General features: G+C 33.1%; 1 protein-coding gene across 1 annotated transcript in view; it reads left to right on the forward strand.

The window, feature by feature from the left end:
* The window catches only part of TENM2 (teneurin transmembrane protein 2), an 834696-nt gene that overhangs the window by 46836 nt on the left and 770785 nt on the right, over positions 1-17075 (forward strand). Inside the window, 1 exon segment of the mRNA XM_032208490.1 lies at positions 10202-10477. Coding sequence (XP_032064381.1) covers positions 10202-10477 — 276 coding nt within the window.

A 17075-nucleotide genomic window follows, 5' to 3' on the forward strand; every position in this document is an offset into this window, starting at 1 on the left:
ATCTGTCATTCCAATTTATATGTTTAGTTTCCTAAGTACTTGTATTCTGATCAATAAATCCAACAATACTTGCAATTATGCCAATTCATTGTTGCACAATAAACAGAACCTTGTTGTCTTGTCCTAATGGGAGGTCTTTTTACATTATACTTAAGGTTTAGGTGTGTTACAAATTCAACAAAATATTGTAAGATTAAGTAATTTATCTACCAATCCACAGGATGGTGGGAAATAAGTCTATACTGCTCTTCCTATCCATAGTATAATACTTGCCCTATCCCTTTTGCATTTAAGAGGTTTTATTTCTCTTGAATTGTCTAAACCAGTGTAATGTCCACTGCTTGACAGCAATAACAGCACCAAACTGGCAGAGGTTCTTATCTGAAATTTCTTAAACACAGGATGGCATTCTTAGAAAAGGGGTTTGTTTTTAAATTTTTCTACAATATTCCTTTAAAGGTGCAATTTTGCAGTTTGGTGTAGTGATTAGGGTATTGTCCTAGAAACTAGGAGACTCTGAATTCTAGTCCTACTTTAGAAATGAAAGGCTGGCTGGGTAACTATGGGCCTGTCCATTCCCTCTCAACCCAACTCACCTAACAGAACTGTTGTTGTAAAGAAAATAGGAGGTAGAAGGAATATTAGATATGCTTGCCGCTTTGAGTTACTTATAAAATAATAAAGGCCGGATAAAATCTAATAAACAAATGTTTATTATAATAAATAAATACAAGACCTCTGTCTCATAAAACCACTTCCTTTGGAGTAGCAGTAAAATCGGACAGTGATTATTCTTACATTGAAGCTTGTCAATTGTCAGCATATGTCAGAGTTTTCCAAAGTTGAGTATTAATATAAAATAATAAGCAAAGTATGAAAGGTTGATTTTTTAAAAAATAGATATAGCTGTCTGTCACAAAGTGGCATATTTCTTTATAGTCTCCCTGTCTCCTGAGGAAAGAGGGATAACGCAGTGAGTCCCCGGACAGGATCTATGACTCATTATGTCAATCAAACTCCACTTCAGAGGGGAATAAAGAGATTTGTATCTCAAAGCTGTGCATAACGACTTCTCAGCTTTTCATTTCATATTTATGAGCGGTTTACTTTGAAGTGTTTATCAGGCAATACGCAGAAACATGAGAGAGCATTGCCTAAAACCATGTTCAAGTGTCTAATCTGTTAAATGCTTGCTGAGCAGGCTAGTTCATCAGTGCATGCAATGCAAAAAGAGAATATATATATATATATAATCATAGACACATACAATATTTGATTAGCAATATAAGAATGGATTACTAATGCCAGGCATTTGAAAATAACCATACCATACATAACTTACAAAAGCAGTTAAATCTATATTCAAACAGAAATAAAACAAACTTACTCTATTGTTATATGTTATGACATTATGTATCTATACTGAATATTCAAAATGCAGAGGTCACCAGACAATTCTTGGAGAGGAGCGAAGAGGTGAGAGGGAAGTGGAGGCAGGGAGAAAAGAGGAGAGGAAAGATTTCAAGATCCCTTGGGAAAGCTATTCCTTGAAACGTATTAAAAAAATGTTTCTACACTTGATCTTTCAAGCTGAATCTATATTAAAGGCTTTCAACTAGCCAACCCTAGCTGCATACTATATCTTTCAGTAGCTATTAAGGAGAAAGTAGGCGTAATTGAGATATTCATAGCACTGCATGAGATTGGCAGAACAATTTTATGAAAGTTTTTATGGAAGCAGCCCCACTGTGTTCAGTACAGCTTACTTTCACGTAGATATGCATAGCATTACAATATTAAACTTAAACTTATTCTCTTTTTACCAGTTTACTCTGTAATTGAACTATGTGGGTGCAAAATAAATAATATGGTGGCAACTCCAATCTAGTATGAGTTAAAATGCCCATGTATGCTAGTTTTTCCAGAAAGCTGTATCTCTCATTTACCTTAAGGCAACCTAATTTAAAAACAAGAAAAGAAATATATAGCCTTAAAATGGATAATTGTAAACACACATAGAAATACAAATCTTCACAAAGAAAGACATTTAAATATATGGCTATGTAGTAGTACACTTATGAAACCTACAAATTATTTTGTCAATTTGAGATTGTATACAAATAAGCATTTAGCTTCACTTTTAAAAAAAAATAACAATGTTACCTGAAGCAATCAATGAATTAAAATGAAATCGAAAGTAATCTTATTTTATTCTTTGTCTATTAGATTGGTTCTCAAGATCTTTCTTAGAATATTTTCTGTCCTTCAGAGTAGACCAGACTAGGATTTCAATATATCTAGTCTACTTTTAAGGTTACAATAACAGAATCTCAGAACATTAAATGAGTTTTTCTCTTCCTTTTATCCTTGTGAGAACTACAAGAGGGTTTTATCTGAAACATATAGATTACATGTCTTACATAATGCAAGTATATTGAGCATATGTAGGTCACATGAACAAATGCCATATGGAGTCCACAAGTGCATGAATTTGGATATGTGTTCTTTTAGTATATTTTGATTGATTAGTCTAGAAATATACACTTTTGGTATCCTATTCTTATTGTGCTTAGCAAGTAGGTAAGAAAAGAAGGGGAATTCCTTAAAAAATTAAAATTAAAATTTCTGTTGAAAAAGAGGGACAATTTGTATCATTGTCATATTTCTTTCTATATGTTCAGATGTCAGTCATTTATAGATAAAGCAAATAAATATATAATTATTAAGTTTAGACCATCTGTGCAAAAATATAGGGGACCTGTGTTTATCAGATGGGAGGTTATTCGATAGATTAGCATTCCTAGCATATGTACATTATAATTCCTAGAATATTCAGCCAAGAAAATGCATCTGAAGAATTTTAGCATTTGAGCACTCAAGTGGGTAAGGTATACCTTTGTAACTTTAATTTGACAGAAGCTAAGTAATTATAAATAACTAGAACACTTAACAAATGCCAACATAAATTATAAAGCGTTGTTTCTGAACTAATGAACTAATTTAATTAGTTGTTTCGTTTCTAGTTCTATAGATTGACAATCCAGAATAAAAAGTTTTTAGTTCCTTCTGTTGATACTGTGTAGTAAATAAAACCTTGAAAAAAAGTGATAAATACCGTGTTTCCCCGAAAATATGACATGTCCTTTTTCGAGTGGGCAAAAATATAAGCCCCCCCCCAAATAAGCCTCCTGGACAATCCCCTCTGGCCAGGCAGAGCACCACTTGCTGACCTAGTGGTATCCTGAAGGTGCCAAGCCATGGGAACGAGGTGGGGGGCAAAGGCGCTCGCATTGCTTGGCGCCTTTGGGATACCACTAGGTCGGTCAGCTGGAGAGGGGGGGTTGCGTGAGTGGCTTTTCTGCTCCCCACTTGCGCGACTCCCAGGCTTACGATGCCCTTGTCTAACTCTCCCTTCATAGCCAGGACATCTCCGCTACTGCCACTGCCCACCACATGGCTTTTTGTGCGGCTTCCAAAGCACAGAGGTAGGATGCCGAGTCTTCCGGCAGTTGCCACTATGGTTGAGCGTAATCCCAGAGCGTACAACCATAGAGGGTACTCCCAGAGCGGCAACTGCCGGAAGACTCGGAATCCTACCTCCGTGCTTTGGAAGCTGTAGAAAAAGCCATGTGGGGGCGGTGGCAGCAGCCCTGGCTCTGAAGGGAGAGTTAGACAAGGGCCATCATGAGCCTGGGAGTCGTGCGAGCGGGGAGTGGAAAAGCTGCTTGCGCAACCTCCCTCTCCAGCCATGCAGAGCCCCATTCATTGACTTAGGGGCATTCCGAAGGCACCAAGCTGTGGGAGCCAGAGGGTGGCGAACAGGCACTCCTGCAGCTTGGCAATACCTCTAGGTGAGTGAATGGCGCTGTGCCCGGCTGGAAAGGGGGGTTGCCGGGTGGCTGGTCATGAGTGTGGTCACCTCATGGCTGCTGTGTTGCTGCTGCGACAGCACAACACAGCCGTTCGACCCTGAGGCTGTGCCCGGCTCTTCAGGAGCCCACTCGCAAGAGAGCAGCCTCCCAGCAACCCCAAACAATAAGCCCTCACCTGATAATAAGGCCCAAGCTATGTTTTGTGGGTCAAAAGAAAATAAGACGCTATCAGAGTAGTTTAAATTTAAAAACAATTTAAATATTGGAGAAAAATTACTAAAGTTACATACAGCCACACAAATATCATATAAAATATAAACATGCACAATATATTCAAATTAAATATTATTTCCAATTCCTAAATTGCCTGTCATACTCTGATGAAATTTCTGTTCTCCTATGTGAGGTAGATAGTGCAAAACAGGATGAAGATGAAATATTGCTTAACTATTTCAAAGAAACTTTAATATTGGGTAGACCAGAGACATTTTGAATGCTTGTTTAATAGTCTCAAATCTTAACTCCTCACTAAAATCTAAAACAACACAAGTTTAGTTAGCTGAAATCATAATTAAGTACTAACTTGAAATATAATTCGGCAAATAATCTCCAGTATTGACAGTTCTATAAAACAAATGAATTAAGCAAAATTAACATAATGAACATAAAGCACGTGAAATAAATGAATTAACAAAGTATATAACATTTATAGCAGTTGCATAAAACTATGATTTAAGTTCAATAACTATGGAGAAACAAACCACTTTGTTGCATCTATCTCCAAATGTTTGGTTTCCCTATTTAAGTGGGCATTTTCCAACCATCACTTTATACGAATTTAAACAGATTTTTGGACTTTGTCCCTTTCTCACATCCAAAATGAGTAGCCATAAAAAATGATTATTCAACCTCCAACTGTTACTGAAAAAATATTTGTCTCAAATTATTTAGTCAACTTTCATGTATACTGCTGAGAATATTCGGGTCACTTTTTCTGTGACAGTTGCATATAAATGTTCACAAATATCAATGTGACATTAACGCTCTAGGTTAGCTAAATCTTTTAAAACAGTTTTTTCATGTATTGTTCATGTCTAATCATCTTACCAATGCAACCTTATAGCTATCTACTAAAAAAATCATATATTTATCAAAGGACGTTAGTCTTATGAAACGATAACTAAAAGTAACATGGATTGTTAAAATACATTACATAGAGAAAGTACATAAATTAGTGTGGATTTAGCTTTAACAGCATTAACAGTGGGCATTTCATTCAGCTAGGTCCCTGTAGACGCATTATTTAATACTACACCCAATGCTGGAACAGGATTACTGGTGGTTTGGGTCAAATAGTTATGTTTCTATTCTGATGCCTTTTTCAGTTTGTTTAATAGTTAGCTTCTTATCTCTGGAAGCCATGTGCATTTGCCAAACATTTAACTTTAAAAAAAAAACAGAAAAAGTGGGCTCCTTGTCTCTTTTTTCTGTTCATTGTAGTTCCAATGATCACATGGAAAATAACAAGAAAAGTCACTAAATTTGTTCCTGGCATAATTTTTGTTTTTACATAAAAGCAAAATGCTAATTACATTGCGAACATGTGGACATTTAAAAGATGTTAAATTCTACTCCTTATTACATTATTTTATGTTATTTGAAAAACTTGAATAACTTAGTACATTCATAATTTGATAGTGTTTGTATTTTGTTTTGTTAGCAATGTGTGTGAATGCACTTTTAGCATTACTGTATTCTCTAATTATTAGAAATGTCAACTTAAGTATCACTGTTTATTGTAGCTACAGTTTTACTTTTGATTTTTATTTTCAAAATACACTTTTACCAATAACCTTTTATAATTTATTGCCAAGCTTACTTTATACCTTGCTTTTGCAATTTTTAAAATTTATTAATTATTCTAATTTTCCTACTGCTAATTTAACTTTGGGTGTTTAAAACAAAATTATTTCCCATTATAAAGGCATGAATAAAATTCCATTAAGAAAAATATGCATGCCTATATGACTTCCATATTACTGTTAATATTTGATATAGTATAATAGAAAAATTATACAAATATGTATTCTTAAAAAGTCAAAGGTAGATTAAAAAAATGATGGAATAAAAACAATAAAAACACAATATTCAATTATATTGTTTTATTTCTTTGTCATTCTAAATATGTGATTTATAACATAAATTTTTAAGATAAAAATGTTCAGAAACAAAAAAGGTGTGTTTTTGGGGGGAGTTTGTTTGGTCAGATTATGATTGATAGAGAAGAAAGGACATGAAGATTATGGATTCCAAGACTATTCTCTTTCATTAAAAATGTATTCCAATGACAAAATAAGATTCAAAATATGATTATTGAACACAACTTGTTGATCAGTTAATATTTTGCGTGCATCCATGTTGGACTAGCAAAGATGGTGAAACTTTTATTAGTTTTCACTGTCGTACTTTTTTGATAGCCATTCATTGGGAATAAAGACATTGGTATATCTTGTACAAGTCATTGTGCACTCATTATCTCATCTTCCATATCACACTATCAGCAAATTTTCTGGCAATTCATTCCTGTACAAATCTTAAAGTGTGAACATTGTCTGTACATAAATTAACTGTAGGAGATTATCAGACTGAGCGCAAGGGAGGGGTTAAGTATGGCATCAGTCTTGAATTCCTTTATGCTACAAGAGATTTAAGTCTATTCCACCTTGTATTTCATTGAGCCTTATCTACTGCCAATTTTCTTTGACCATTAGTAGTTCAGATTCATGTAGAGTACATTAGAATGCAATAAACCTGTATTCATTTGAACCATTCTGGCTTCTGATTTCTTATGCTTGACATTGAGTGGATCAATAATCTATTCAAGGTACAGAAGAGAATAGCAACATATCTTAAGTTTCATCCTGAAATAAGTCATTTTAGAAAGAAAACGGGTGGGAAGATAGATTCTTCTATATGTCCATTACTTCACAGTAGTTTCATGATTAGAACAGTGATAATGACAGCTATAACATAACTCTCTATTATTTGATGTATTTTTTTCTGTTGTAGAATTTTCTATCAATGAGAGCTTGTTCCGCATTATATCTGTTGTGTTAGAATTTCCTAGCAAGAATTCACTGATTTTTTACATACATTTATTTTCTACTCTTCAGATTTTCCAGCTTTAAAATAAAATACATAAAGAGAAATAATATTCGACTATATATAAAATTGCTTTTCCAAAACCATTTCTCTTTCTGTATTTTCCTGTGGTAAGCTACAACAAATACATTTGGGATTAAGAGCCTTCGTTAGTTTGGTTTAAAAGCCATTAAAAAGTTTTCAAGTTAAATTTAGCCAGCTATGAATTGACAGAAATATCCATGCAGTTGTCTTAGATTTGCAGTTGCTTTATTCTGATATGTGTTTCAACTTCTTATCTATCCGGGATATCCTGGTGAATTTCCATACAATTAATACTTAAGTCTCATCCTGAATAGCATATCAAATCTAATCAAATCTAGGTAGCTATGCCATCTAACTAGTTATTTTTTATGTATGACTGCATTCATATATATTAAGTTAAATATGCTTCTGACATGCAATCCATACAGGGATGGGTTCTGCATGGCTTCACTGCACTGCATGCACAGAACTAAAAAACAAGATGACGGGGGTGACGGTGGTGATGAGGGAATCTGTTCGGGGACGTGGCAGGCTCCTGGTTCCAGCGACCCAGGCTGTCATACCACTACCGATTCGGCCAAACTGGGTCAAACCAGTAGAGACCCACCACTGAATCCATATTAGGATCTCTTAACCTTGATATATAATATTTTTATACATAGTTCTTGGGAATTTAAAGTGTTGGTTCTTCAAACAATCACAATAATCTATAAATGCATTGATGTCAACAGATAGAGCACACAGAAGTTGAATATAGTATTAATACAAAGAGGTGTAGCTGAGTTGTAATATCAGAGATGTGACGAAGGACTGACTTTGGAACACTTCTTGAACTACTCAAATGTAAATTCCAAGTCAAGCTAAACCCCAAAAGTTGCCTGATATCATACTGAAAGTATATTTTTCATTTCAAAGACACTATGAGGAATCACACTGAAATCCTGAATCTCATTGATGAGGAACCAGAGGAACTGTGGAATAAAATCAAATTAATAGCTAAGGCTGAATGTGAAAACAGAAGAAAGCAATCCGATGTCAAAACAAGCAGTGAAAATTGACACTTGAAAAAGACATTCAGATGCCATGAAGTGTTTATTACCTACAAAGACCGGAATTGCTCATACAAAGTTTTTGTCAGGTCACTCTATGAAAATTAAAATTTTAAGGAGCTGAATAGAAAGAGAAAGAATGTTTGTGAACTTTAGTAATGGAGAAGATAGTGGAGAATATATAAATAATTAGTTGTCCCTGGAGATTTTTGATCATCCAGGTCACAATTGTCTCAAAGCAGCTTTTTTCAAAAGGCAACTGGACTTCCTTGGTTGGTTGCTTTTTTTTTTAAAAAAAAAATTTTGGCTTCTCATCTAAGAAGCTTTTTCAGTTCTAACTGACTGATGGGGATTTCCACTATTAGAACTATAAATAGTAAGATTTTGAGATAAATTGTGACCAACTACTTTAAAAAGTAAACAGGTTTCTTGTTTGTTTTTAAAAGTACCACTAGGTTGGCAATACGTATTCTATTTCAAAGTGTACAGAATAATCTTTTCATCTGAAGAAATTAAGTACCACTTTTTCACATAGTCTGTTTTATTAAAAGCTGTAAGATTTTCTCAGCTATTCATATCTATTTTATCTATTCATAAAAACTGTTTCTTAAAATTATGGCAACTGTTTCTGAAACTATTCTGTGATGACAAAAGCAGCACAGGATGCTCCTTAAAGAGAAAGAGAAAATCCCATTCTACCTGAAAAATTGGATACTGTAGTGTGTTGTTCTATACCTCTCCCATATAATAATGTGTAACTCAAAAATAGTTACTAATGTACGATGCAGTACATAGGCTGGCTTCTCGTGCTATATTAAACTATATAGACATTTAGTTGGGGTTTAACATGCCATATGACCCCATGCACTGAAGTGTGTTAATCATAGTTGACAACTTATCATGCTGTGCCAATCTTGGTAATAATATGATTTATAGAATAGTTATGGCAAGAAAGCCATGATTTAGTATGATATGTGAGCTAACCCTTGAATTTTTTTAGAGACACAGATTCAGAAACCTTTCACTGGAATCAAGTCAAAGTAGATCTCCCTATATATGTTACATATGGGACATATACACATATACACATTAGCAAATATAACACTGTAACAAAACCTAATTAGAACAAAGCCCAAAGTACATTGTGGCCAATATACTTTGATTAGCATGAATTAAAATCATACAATTTATGTATTGTTTTGAAGTATATTTGAAAGTATATAAGCTTAGTGATCTTGGACATTGCTTTTATATACTATATAGGGGTAGTATTTACAACAGTTCATTTAGTGACTATTTGAAGTTGGAAAGGCACTGCAAAAAGTGGCTTATGACCGTTGCAATATCCCCAAGATTTACATTTGTATGCTTGACAACTGGTTCTTATTTGTGACAGTTGCAGTGTCATTGGATCATGTCATGTTACCTTTTGCAACCTTCTGACCAATAAAGTTAATAGGGAAATTAGATTCCCTTAACAACCATGTTACTAATTTAACAACTGCAGTGATTCACTTAACAAATGTGGCAAGAAAAGTCATAAAATTCACAAATTTCTGGGCTCAGTTGGGGTCATAGGACTATCAGTAGTAGCCTGGTAGTAGCTAAATTAATGTCTACTTTAAGGTAATTCAGTTCTATGTCATATTTCACTATTAACTTCTAGATCATTTCATTATGATACCTTCTCTACTAATGTACTCATACACAGAACATGTAGGGGAAGCTGTTTTTTCTTTTCCTGTTTATATCTTAAGGGGATAATATAACTTTTTAGATACCCCTTTAGAAATTCATAGAAAAAATGTTTTTAAATTTCTACAAAAGGGAATAATATTACAATAAAAGCCATAATCCAAAGTAGATATTCATTTTTCTCCCCACTTCCTATCAAGGTTTTTTTTTTCTTTCACTACAAGTTAATTCTTCTACTGAACTGTCTAAATACCCTTACTGATATCTGTGCAGCCTAGTTCTATACATCGTGAGTTCTGCATGAAAGGACTGTTAGTTTCTTTTCAAATAAATTTACAATTACATTTAAAAACACTCTCCAATTTTTAATTCTCTTTTTTTTCTTTCATATTTTCCTAGGAACTAACTTCACCCTTGCTGAACTAGGAATTTGTGAGCCCTCCCCCCACCGAAGTGGTTATTGTTCAGATATAGGAATCCTTCAGCAAGGCTATTCCCTCAGTACTGGGTCTGATGCTGACTCAGATACAGAGGGTGGAATGTCTCCCGAGCATGCCATTCGACTTTGGGGGAGAGGGATTAAATCCAGGCGGAGCTCTGGTCTGTCAAGCCGTGAAAATTCTGCCCTTACCCTGACTGACTCTGACAATGACAATAAATCAGATGAGGAAAACGGTAGGCCTATTTCTGCAGTACATTTTGTAATGTATATGCATAGGTGATGATGTGATCGCACATGCTTGCCATAATAGACGGTAAAACAAAAGCTGTATTTCCCTTGTGAAGTCAAAATGCTGGTTCGTAGTATGCTTCTATAGGGGAAGTGATCTATTTTTAGGGAACATGAAAAAGAGGTTTAACTCATCCTGATTGCAAATATATAAATTATATTTGGATAAGAGTCTGTCATCAAATGGTATTTATTGTTCTCTCCAAATTTTTAAATGAAAACAAATGGAACTTTGTTGATACAAATGTAAATTGTATCTAAAAGTTTTTCAAAAGAAAATTATCAGGTTGTATATCATCAATTTTGGTAGTTGGATGAAAGCTAATCAAAAATCATTTTCTAGTTTTAGAATAAACAAAATCTACTAAAATATTTTGTTTTAAATTTTAAAAGCTTCAAATTTAGTAGTTTAAAATAGCTTAAACATAGTTGCTAAATGAATTGCTATGAGTTACCAGTTTTCACATTAAGATATGAAGATAAAGATTTCATCAAAGTGAAATAAAATTTCCGCTAACACACAATATATCTTTTTTTTAAAACAAATCTGAGGTGAATATATTTATAAAGAAGAAAGATAATACTTTTATTTCTCAAAAAAACCCACTATTGACTATTATTAAATATATAAAGACTTGCCTTAGTGCTAGAAAATATATGACTTTTCATCTGAAAAATCATAGTTTGGGAGAATCAATATATATTCAGTTCGCCGATTTTCTAAAAAGCAGTATTATCATACACATTGACAAGTGCTCTGGTTTAATACCACAGCATGGACCCTTACAAAGTATCATTAGTTTGCTACTGCCCATACATAAAAATGGTTACGTCCTTGAGATCTAAATCAATAAAGTGTTATGTATGCATCTCCTAAAATTGTGTAGAGGGATGTGGTGAGAAAGAAAGAGACAGAGAGGGAGAGAGATCGAGTCCTGGAATTACAGATTTGTAGTTTCTAGAGATTCTACTTTTTTCTTCTTTTTTGTTTGTATGTTTTTAACTGCTGTATGTTGCAATGTTTCATATGCACATATGAAGCTTTAAGGAACAAAATGTGTATAATCTATTATAGTACCTGAGACTTTTTAAAAATCATGGTTTGGTTGCTATTTTAATAATATTTAACAACTCCCAAGGGAAAAATGGCAGTTTGATACTGAATGTTTTATCATTTTATGTTTTTATCATTTCTCTTCAACATGATAAACAATTTTCTTTTAGTATAGCAATTCATATCCAGGAGTGAGGGAATTTAACTTCATTTTTATTGTTGGTGGAATTGTGTGACCCTGAATTTATAGTAAGTTCGTTTCTCGTGTTGTTTAAAAGAGTAATTTTTGCAATTATAATAAAGTGTCTCTTTTTTTCTGTATGAAGACAGTATATGCCAAAGAGAAGAAGCACATATACTGTATCTCATTGGCATTTCACAATACTTCCAACAAGAATTAATCCAGTTTTGATATGTAATTGTGATGTATATTTCTTTTAAAAGTAAAGAATTACATCATTTAATCACTATTGCTGTCCAATAATAACATATTGATTTAAAATGTCACTTTGTAGACACAGAGACATAATTATGAAAGCTACAACCTGTTGAACATGCATTTGCAGACTAGAGTTAATTATTTCCAGTGCAGGAAATTAGTAGAACAGCTGAATCTCTTGTTTATCTATCCGAGATTTATGGAAGGTACTGTGCCTTATCTGAATGTGTCAGCAAGGCATTCATTCAGTGTAGGTAGTGATTTGATAATCTGCATCTGGAGAATTATGTATCAATGTAATACAATGTTCAGCAGAAACACCAATGTAAATTGTACTTGCGCTCACAAAATTAGCTTCTCCATGCCTACACTTTCAAATATGCATTGAAATGTCTTGGGAGGTACAAATGAAAGTGCTATAAGTCTTATTTTAATTATATACTGAAAGTTTAAATAATTTCCATAGCATTTTCTTACATGAATAAATACTTGAGAGTGTTAAAAGCAGAAAAAAGGGATAGCAAAGGCAGATCGACAAAAATTCTGTTGATATCTACTAATACTTAAATCTAGGAAAGTTAAACTTTGTAATCTGAAATTTTAAACTGATGCATCAATTATTTGCAATATTTGGCCCTATACATTTTTATCCAGATTAATCTAAAATGCAACCTGTACAAAATTACTTTCATCTATAATTTGGGGTGTCTAGCATGCATCTTCAGATGACTCCCTTCTTTTCTGACAGTTGACAAAAAATACTAATACCTCTTGAGCTGGTCACCCTGTAGTAGTTGGGTATCAGGATGTGAGGGAAGTATGAGAGCCGTGAGTTCTATTGAATTGATTAACACAACACAAAGAATATGCTCTTGCATCATCCTTATCATTTGCCTGACCAATAAAAGTAGTGTTGCAATCTTGTAGGATAAATAGTAACAGCAGCAATAGCACTTAGACTTATGTATTTCTTCACAATGATTTTACAGCCCCCTCTAAGCGGTTTCAAGAGTCAGCATATTGTCCCCAACAATTTGGGTCCTCATTTTAGCCACTTCGGAAGGATGAAAGGCTGAGTCAACCTTGAGCTTGGTGAGATTCGAACAGCCATATTGCAGACAGCCGGCAGATCTGAAGAAGTGATTGGAGAAATTGTAATCCAAGGAGTAAATTTTCTAACAAAGAGAAAGTTAGAGAGGGAGGGAGAGGAACAATTTATTATTTCACTCAGACATGGCTTTCCTAAAGAGAAGGGGGAAACTACTGATTTACACAAAATATGTACACTATAAAGCAAAGAAATATTGATTTACAGGGAACTGTAATATGATTTTTTGAAGTATATCTTAACTGGGTTTTACGATTGATAAGAACAAAAGCAGTATCTCAACTGCCCTGTAAAACATGCTAGTTTGAAATTAAAAGTATTTCAGAAGTAATACACAATAGAAATGGACAAACAAAAGCATTAAACAGTTCATAGAATGTATTTGTTTAAAATATCCATAAGCTGTTATTTTCATTATAAAGCCAAATAGTCTAAATCTGCTAATTTTAGTCAATGATATTCAACAGAATTTTGTAATTGTTGGGTGAGGGGTCAATTTCATGGGAGCACGGAGTTGTCAGTTACATTTAGTATCTTGTAGATGTTTTATTATACGTAGTTATTAGGAGAATAACTTCCAGATGGTACAACATTAAACAGTTAATCCTTTGATCAGTTGGATTATCCTTATCAAAATAATTCCAAGCTTTTAATAAAATTAGTTTAATTGGTGACATTTTAATGTCTACAGTCTTAATAGCACATAAAAATAAGATTGACAGGCAGTTTATTTTCTTCTACCTAACTTATCTGGCCTTTTCATAAAAGCCTTGGCTATTTAGTATAAGATAGGCAAAATGACAGTCATGTTCTACTTATTTTAAGCCCTAGAAGACTATGAACTTGGCTTTTTCTAATTTTGAATTTATGGATTAATCAATCTAAATGATGTAGATTTTGAAAAAGGTGTACTGATTGGGGTGGTAGTAAAGGAATCTGTATTAAAGGGGGGTTTCAAACGATAAAAGATCAAAAGGCATCAGATAGACAAATAAGCTTTCCAGCTATAAAGAATGTAAAAACAAAATATTTTAATGTTATTTTGGTTTGGTTTATATTCTTCTCAAATCTGAAGTGCATACTTGTATATAAGTTTAATGCCATATGGTACATCAGCATGAGTATTGGACAAATACAATATATGAACATTGTTTGTTTGCTGAGGGCATAAACCATTTTCAGAATGCTGGAAAGGTATAGTAAAGTACTCCCCAATAATGTAAAGGGATTTTTCTCAATAGTAAATTAAGTTTCCTGTTTGAAAGACAGCCATGCCCTCAGGAGCTGGTGCTAGAAATTCATCAGATTAGAGTTAATCATCTACAGAAACTAGGAACTATTTAGGAACACCTTTTGCAAATTTTTATATGTGTTAAATTTCTCCTGACAAATAGACACGTTGTACAAATTTTGTACAATTATTTCAAAATATAATATTTAATGTACTAAAAGAAGAGTTTCTATAATTTTAAAAAGAGGTACCTAGCACTTCAATTTTTCAAATGTACATATACATACATACATACATACATACATACATACACACACATACATATATATATTTAAATAAAACATATATCTTAAAATACAGCTTGCTAGTTGTCTGATATAAATCATGAATCCATGTCCTATACAGCTAACTTTACGCAGGTTAAGAAGAAGCTATCTTCTTAAACACTAATTATTCACCATAGCCTTGAGGTTGACAGGTAGTTCCAATCCATATGAAAGAAATGCCCTCAGAAACCTTGAGTCATATATCTCTTTATCAAGTTCAATCGCTTCCACTTGGCATTCATTCATTTCTTCTTTCATTCATTCTCCCCTTTCTGGTCTCAACATGGAAACATTTGGGATTTTTAGAACGTTTTGAAGGCATTTCTGCAATTTGATGCAAAATTGTGTCAGACCTTCACTAATTATATTTTTAAGAATACCTACTTTATTTTGAAGCTTCTCAGACTATTTTGGCGGTGGTAGTGGCAGGGAATGACAAAAAGGGGGGGGGGGAGGTAAGAATCATATTTTGTAAATAATTCAAGGATGTGCTTGGAGGTGTACTAGTGCCCCAAACATACAGGGAAAGCCAGTATTATGGTGAAAATATATTGAAAATAAATCTAAGTGCAAGCACTTTACATCCAATACAATAGATAACTATCAGATATACATCTGTTTCCTGAAACAATTGGTATTATGAAGAAGGTATTCATCTTCCTTCAGTTACTTATTTATTTAATATATGCCAATGCAAACATTAGGCAGGAGCTTACAGAGTAATGTTTTGCTGCTTAAGATTGCTAGTTTGTTTAGTTCATGCTCATATGCTATCCAGAAGTGTGCACCACAGGTGGGAAACTAGCTCCACACTTATTGATAAAAAAGAAATCCAATCATGTTGGAGATATATGAAAATGAGTTTCAAAATAGAGAAGAACTACTACATTATGATTTCAAAAACAACTAAAAATTCTAAAAATAGTGTGATAATTGTTGGCTTTTATGTGCAAACCTGGCATCTTAATATATATTATAAGGCTTTGGTTCTTATATATGTACTTATCCATATGCATGAACCATGTGCATGATTTTGTCTGAGCTGAGCTGAACCTGCCTACTAATTGGACTGGAAAGAGGTAAAGAATTCCAGGACTGTAAAACAGACTAAGATTTAAAAATAAAAATAAATCTGGAAAGAGACATACTGTTGCTACAAAAACTCCAGTTATGCCCTGGGAATTCAGCTTCACCAGAGGGCTTTACCTTTTATGCATGATTTGAAGAGCATGAAGATTATAGTATTCCAAGGTGCATTTAGCATTCCTTGATTAATTTGATCTGAATTTGATATGAATTCCAAAAGGAATTATATGAGTCTCAGCTACCAGTTTAATATGCAAACTGAAAGTATCCACACAGTTTTAAAAGTTATGTATTAAGAAGTCATACTGAATACAATAAGTGGATTTCCTGATATGCTGTTTATGTTTAGAGTTGCAGTCTTAGTTATTAAGTTTTCCCCCTAATTATCAAATCAAAAATGTATCAATATATATCTAGGGAAATTTCAAATATTTATTATTGTTTTGTGTTATTAGTGCAGAAATTAAATGGATTTATGGAATGTATTCAGTTTTGAACCAACTTTGTCTATATTCAGGTGCATAATTACAAATATTTCAAATTAGTACAGATCAGTGAAACAGGGGAATTACATTTTGAGACATAGCACCTACATTCACAATCTCTCCAAATGAATGAAATATACTAATTTTAACCTGGAAAAGTCAACTATCTACAACTACTGTTACTGCAAAAAATACATAGAAAATGATCTGCATAATGGCCCTAATTGAACCACGAAACTAAGAGCTAAGTAGTACATGCTGTGGAAGATGTTGCATGCTTTTAATCCTTTGCTTAAGCCCTTTGCTTAAACTTAAATCCTTTGCTTAGAAACTTACACTACTAAAAACAAAATATTACTCTTAGAAAATAATTTTGTTTTATGACATTTCTTGGTTCAATTATACATGCACATATACATAAAATCACATAATTCAGATATTTCTTTACATGGAAAAATTATCATTTTACAAAATTTCACATTTCAAAAGAGTTTTATATATGTGATAAGACATTCATTTCCAAAGCTCCATATACTTTGTTAATACTTCAGAAGAATAAAACATGTGTGACAGATCCATCAGAAAATCATACTCAGAAGAACATATTAAAGATGAAATATAAGAAATTTTATATCAAAAGTATATTTTTTTTAAAAAAAAGTAGTCAGTGATAAATTATTACAACGGTATTACAAAGATGGTACAAAATTGTTTTAAGAAAAGTTGAGAAAGTTGATACTGATTTTAAAATTAGTATAGAACTTATATACATTTATTGGAAACCAATTATATAGCACAATATAAATAGAAATAA

This window comes from Thamnophis elegans, chromosome 2 (assembly GCF_009769535.1).
Source record: "Thamnophis elegans isolate rThaEle1 chromosome 2, rThaEle1.pri, whole genome shotgun sequence".
In the NCBI taxonomy this organism is placed as follows: domain Eukaryota; kingdom Metazoa; phylum Chordata; class Lepidosauria; order Squamata; family Colubridae; genus Thamnophis; species Thamnophis elegans.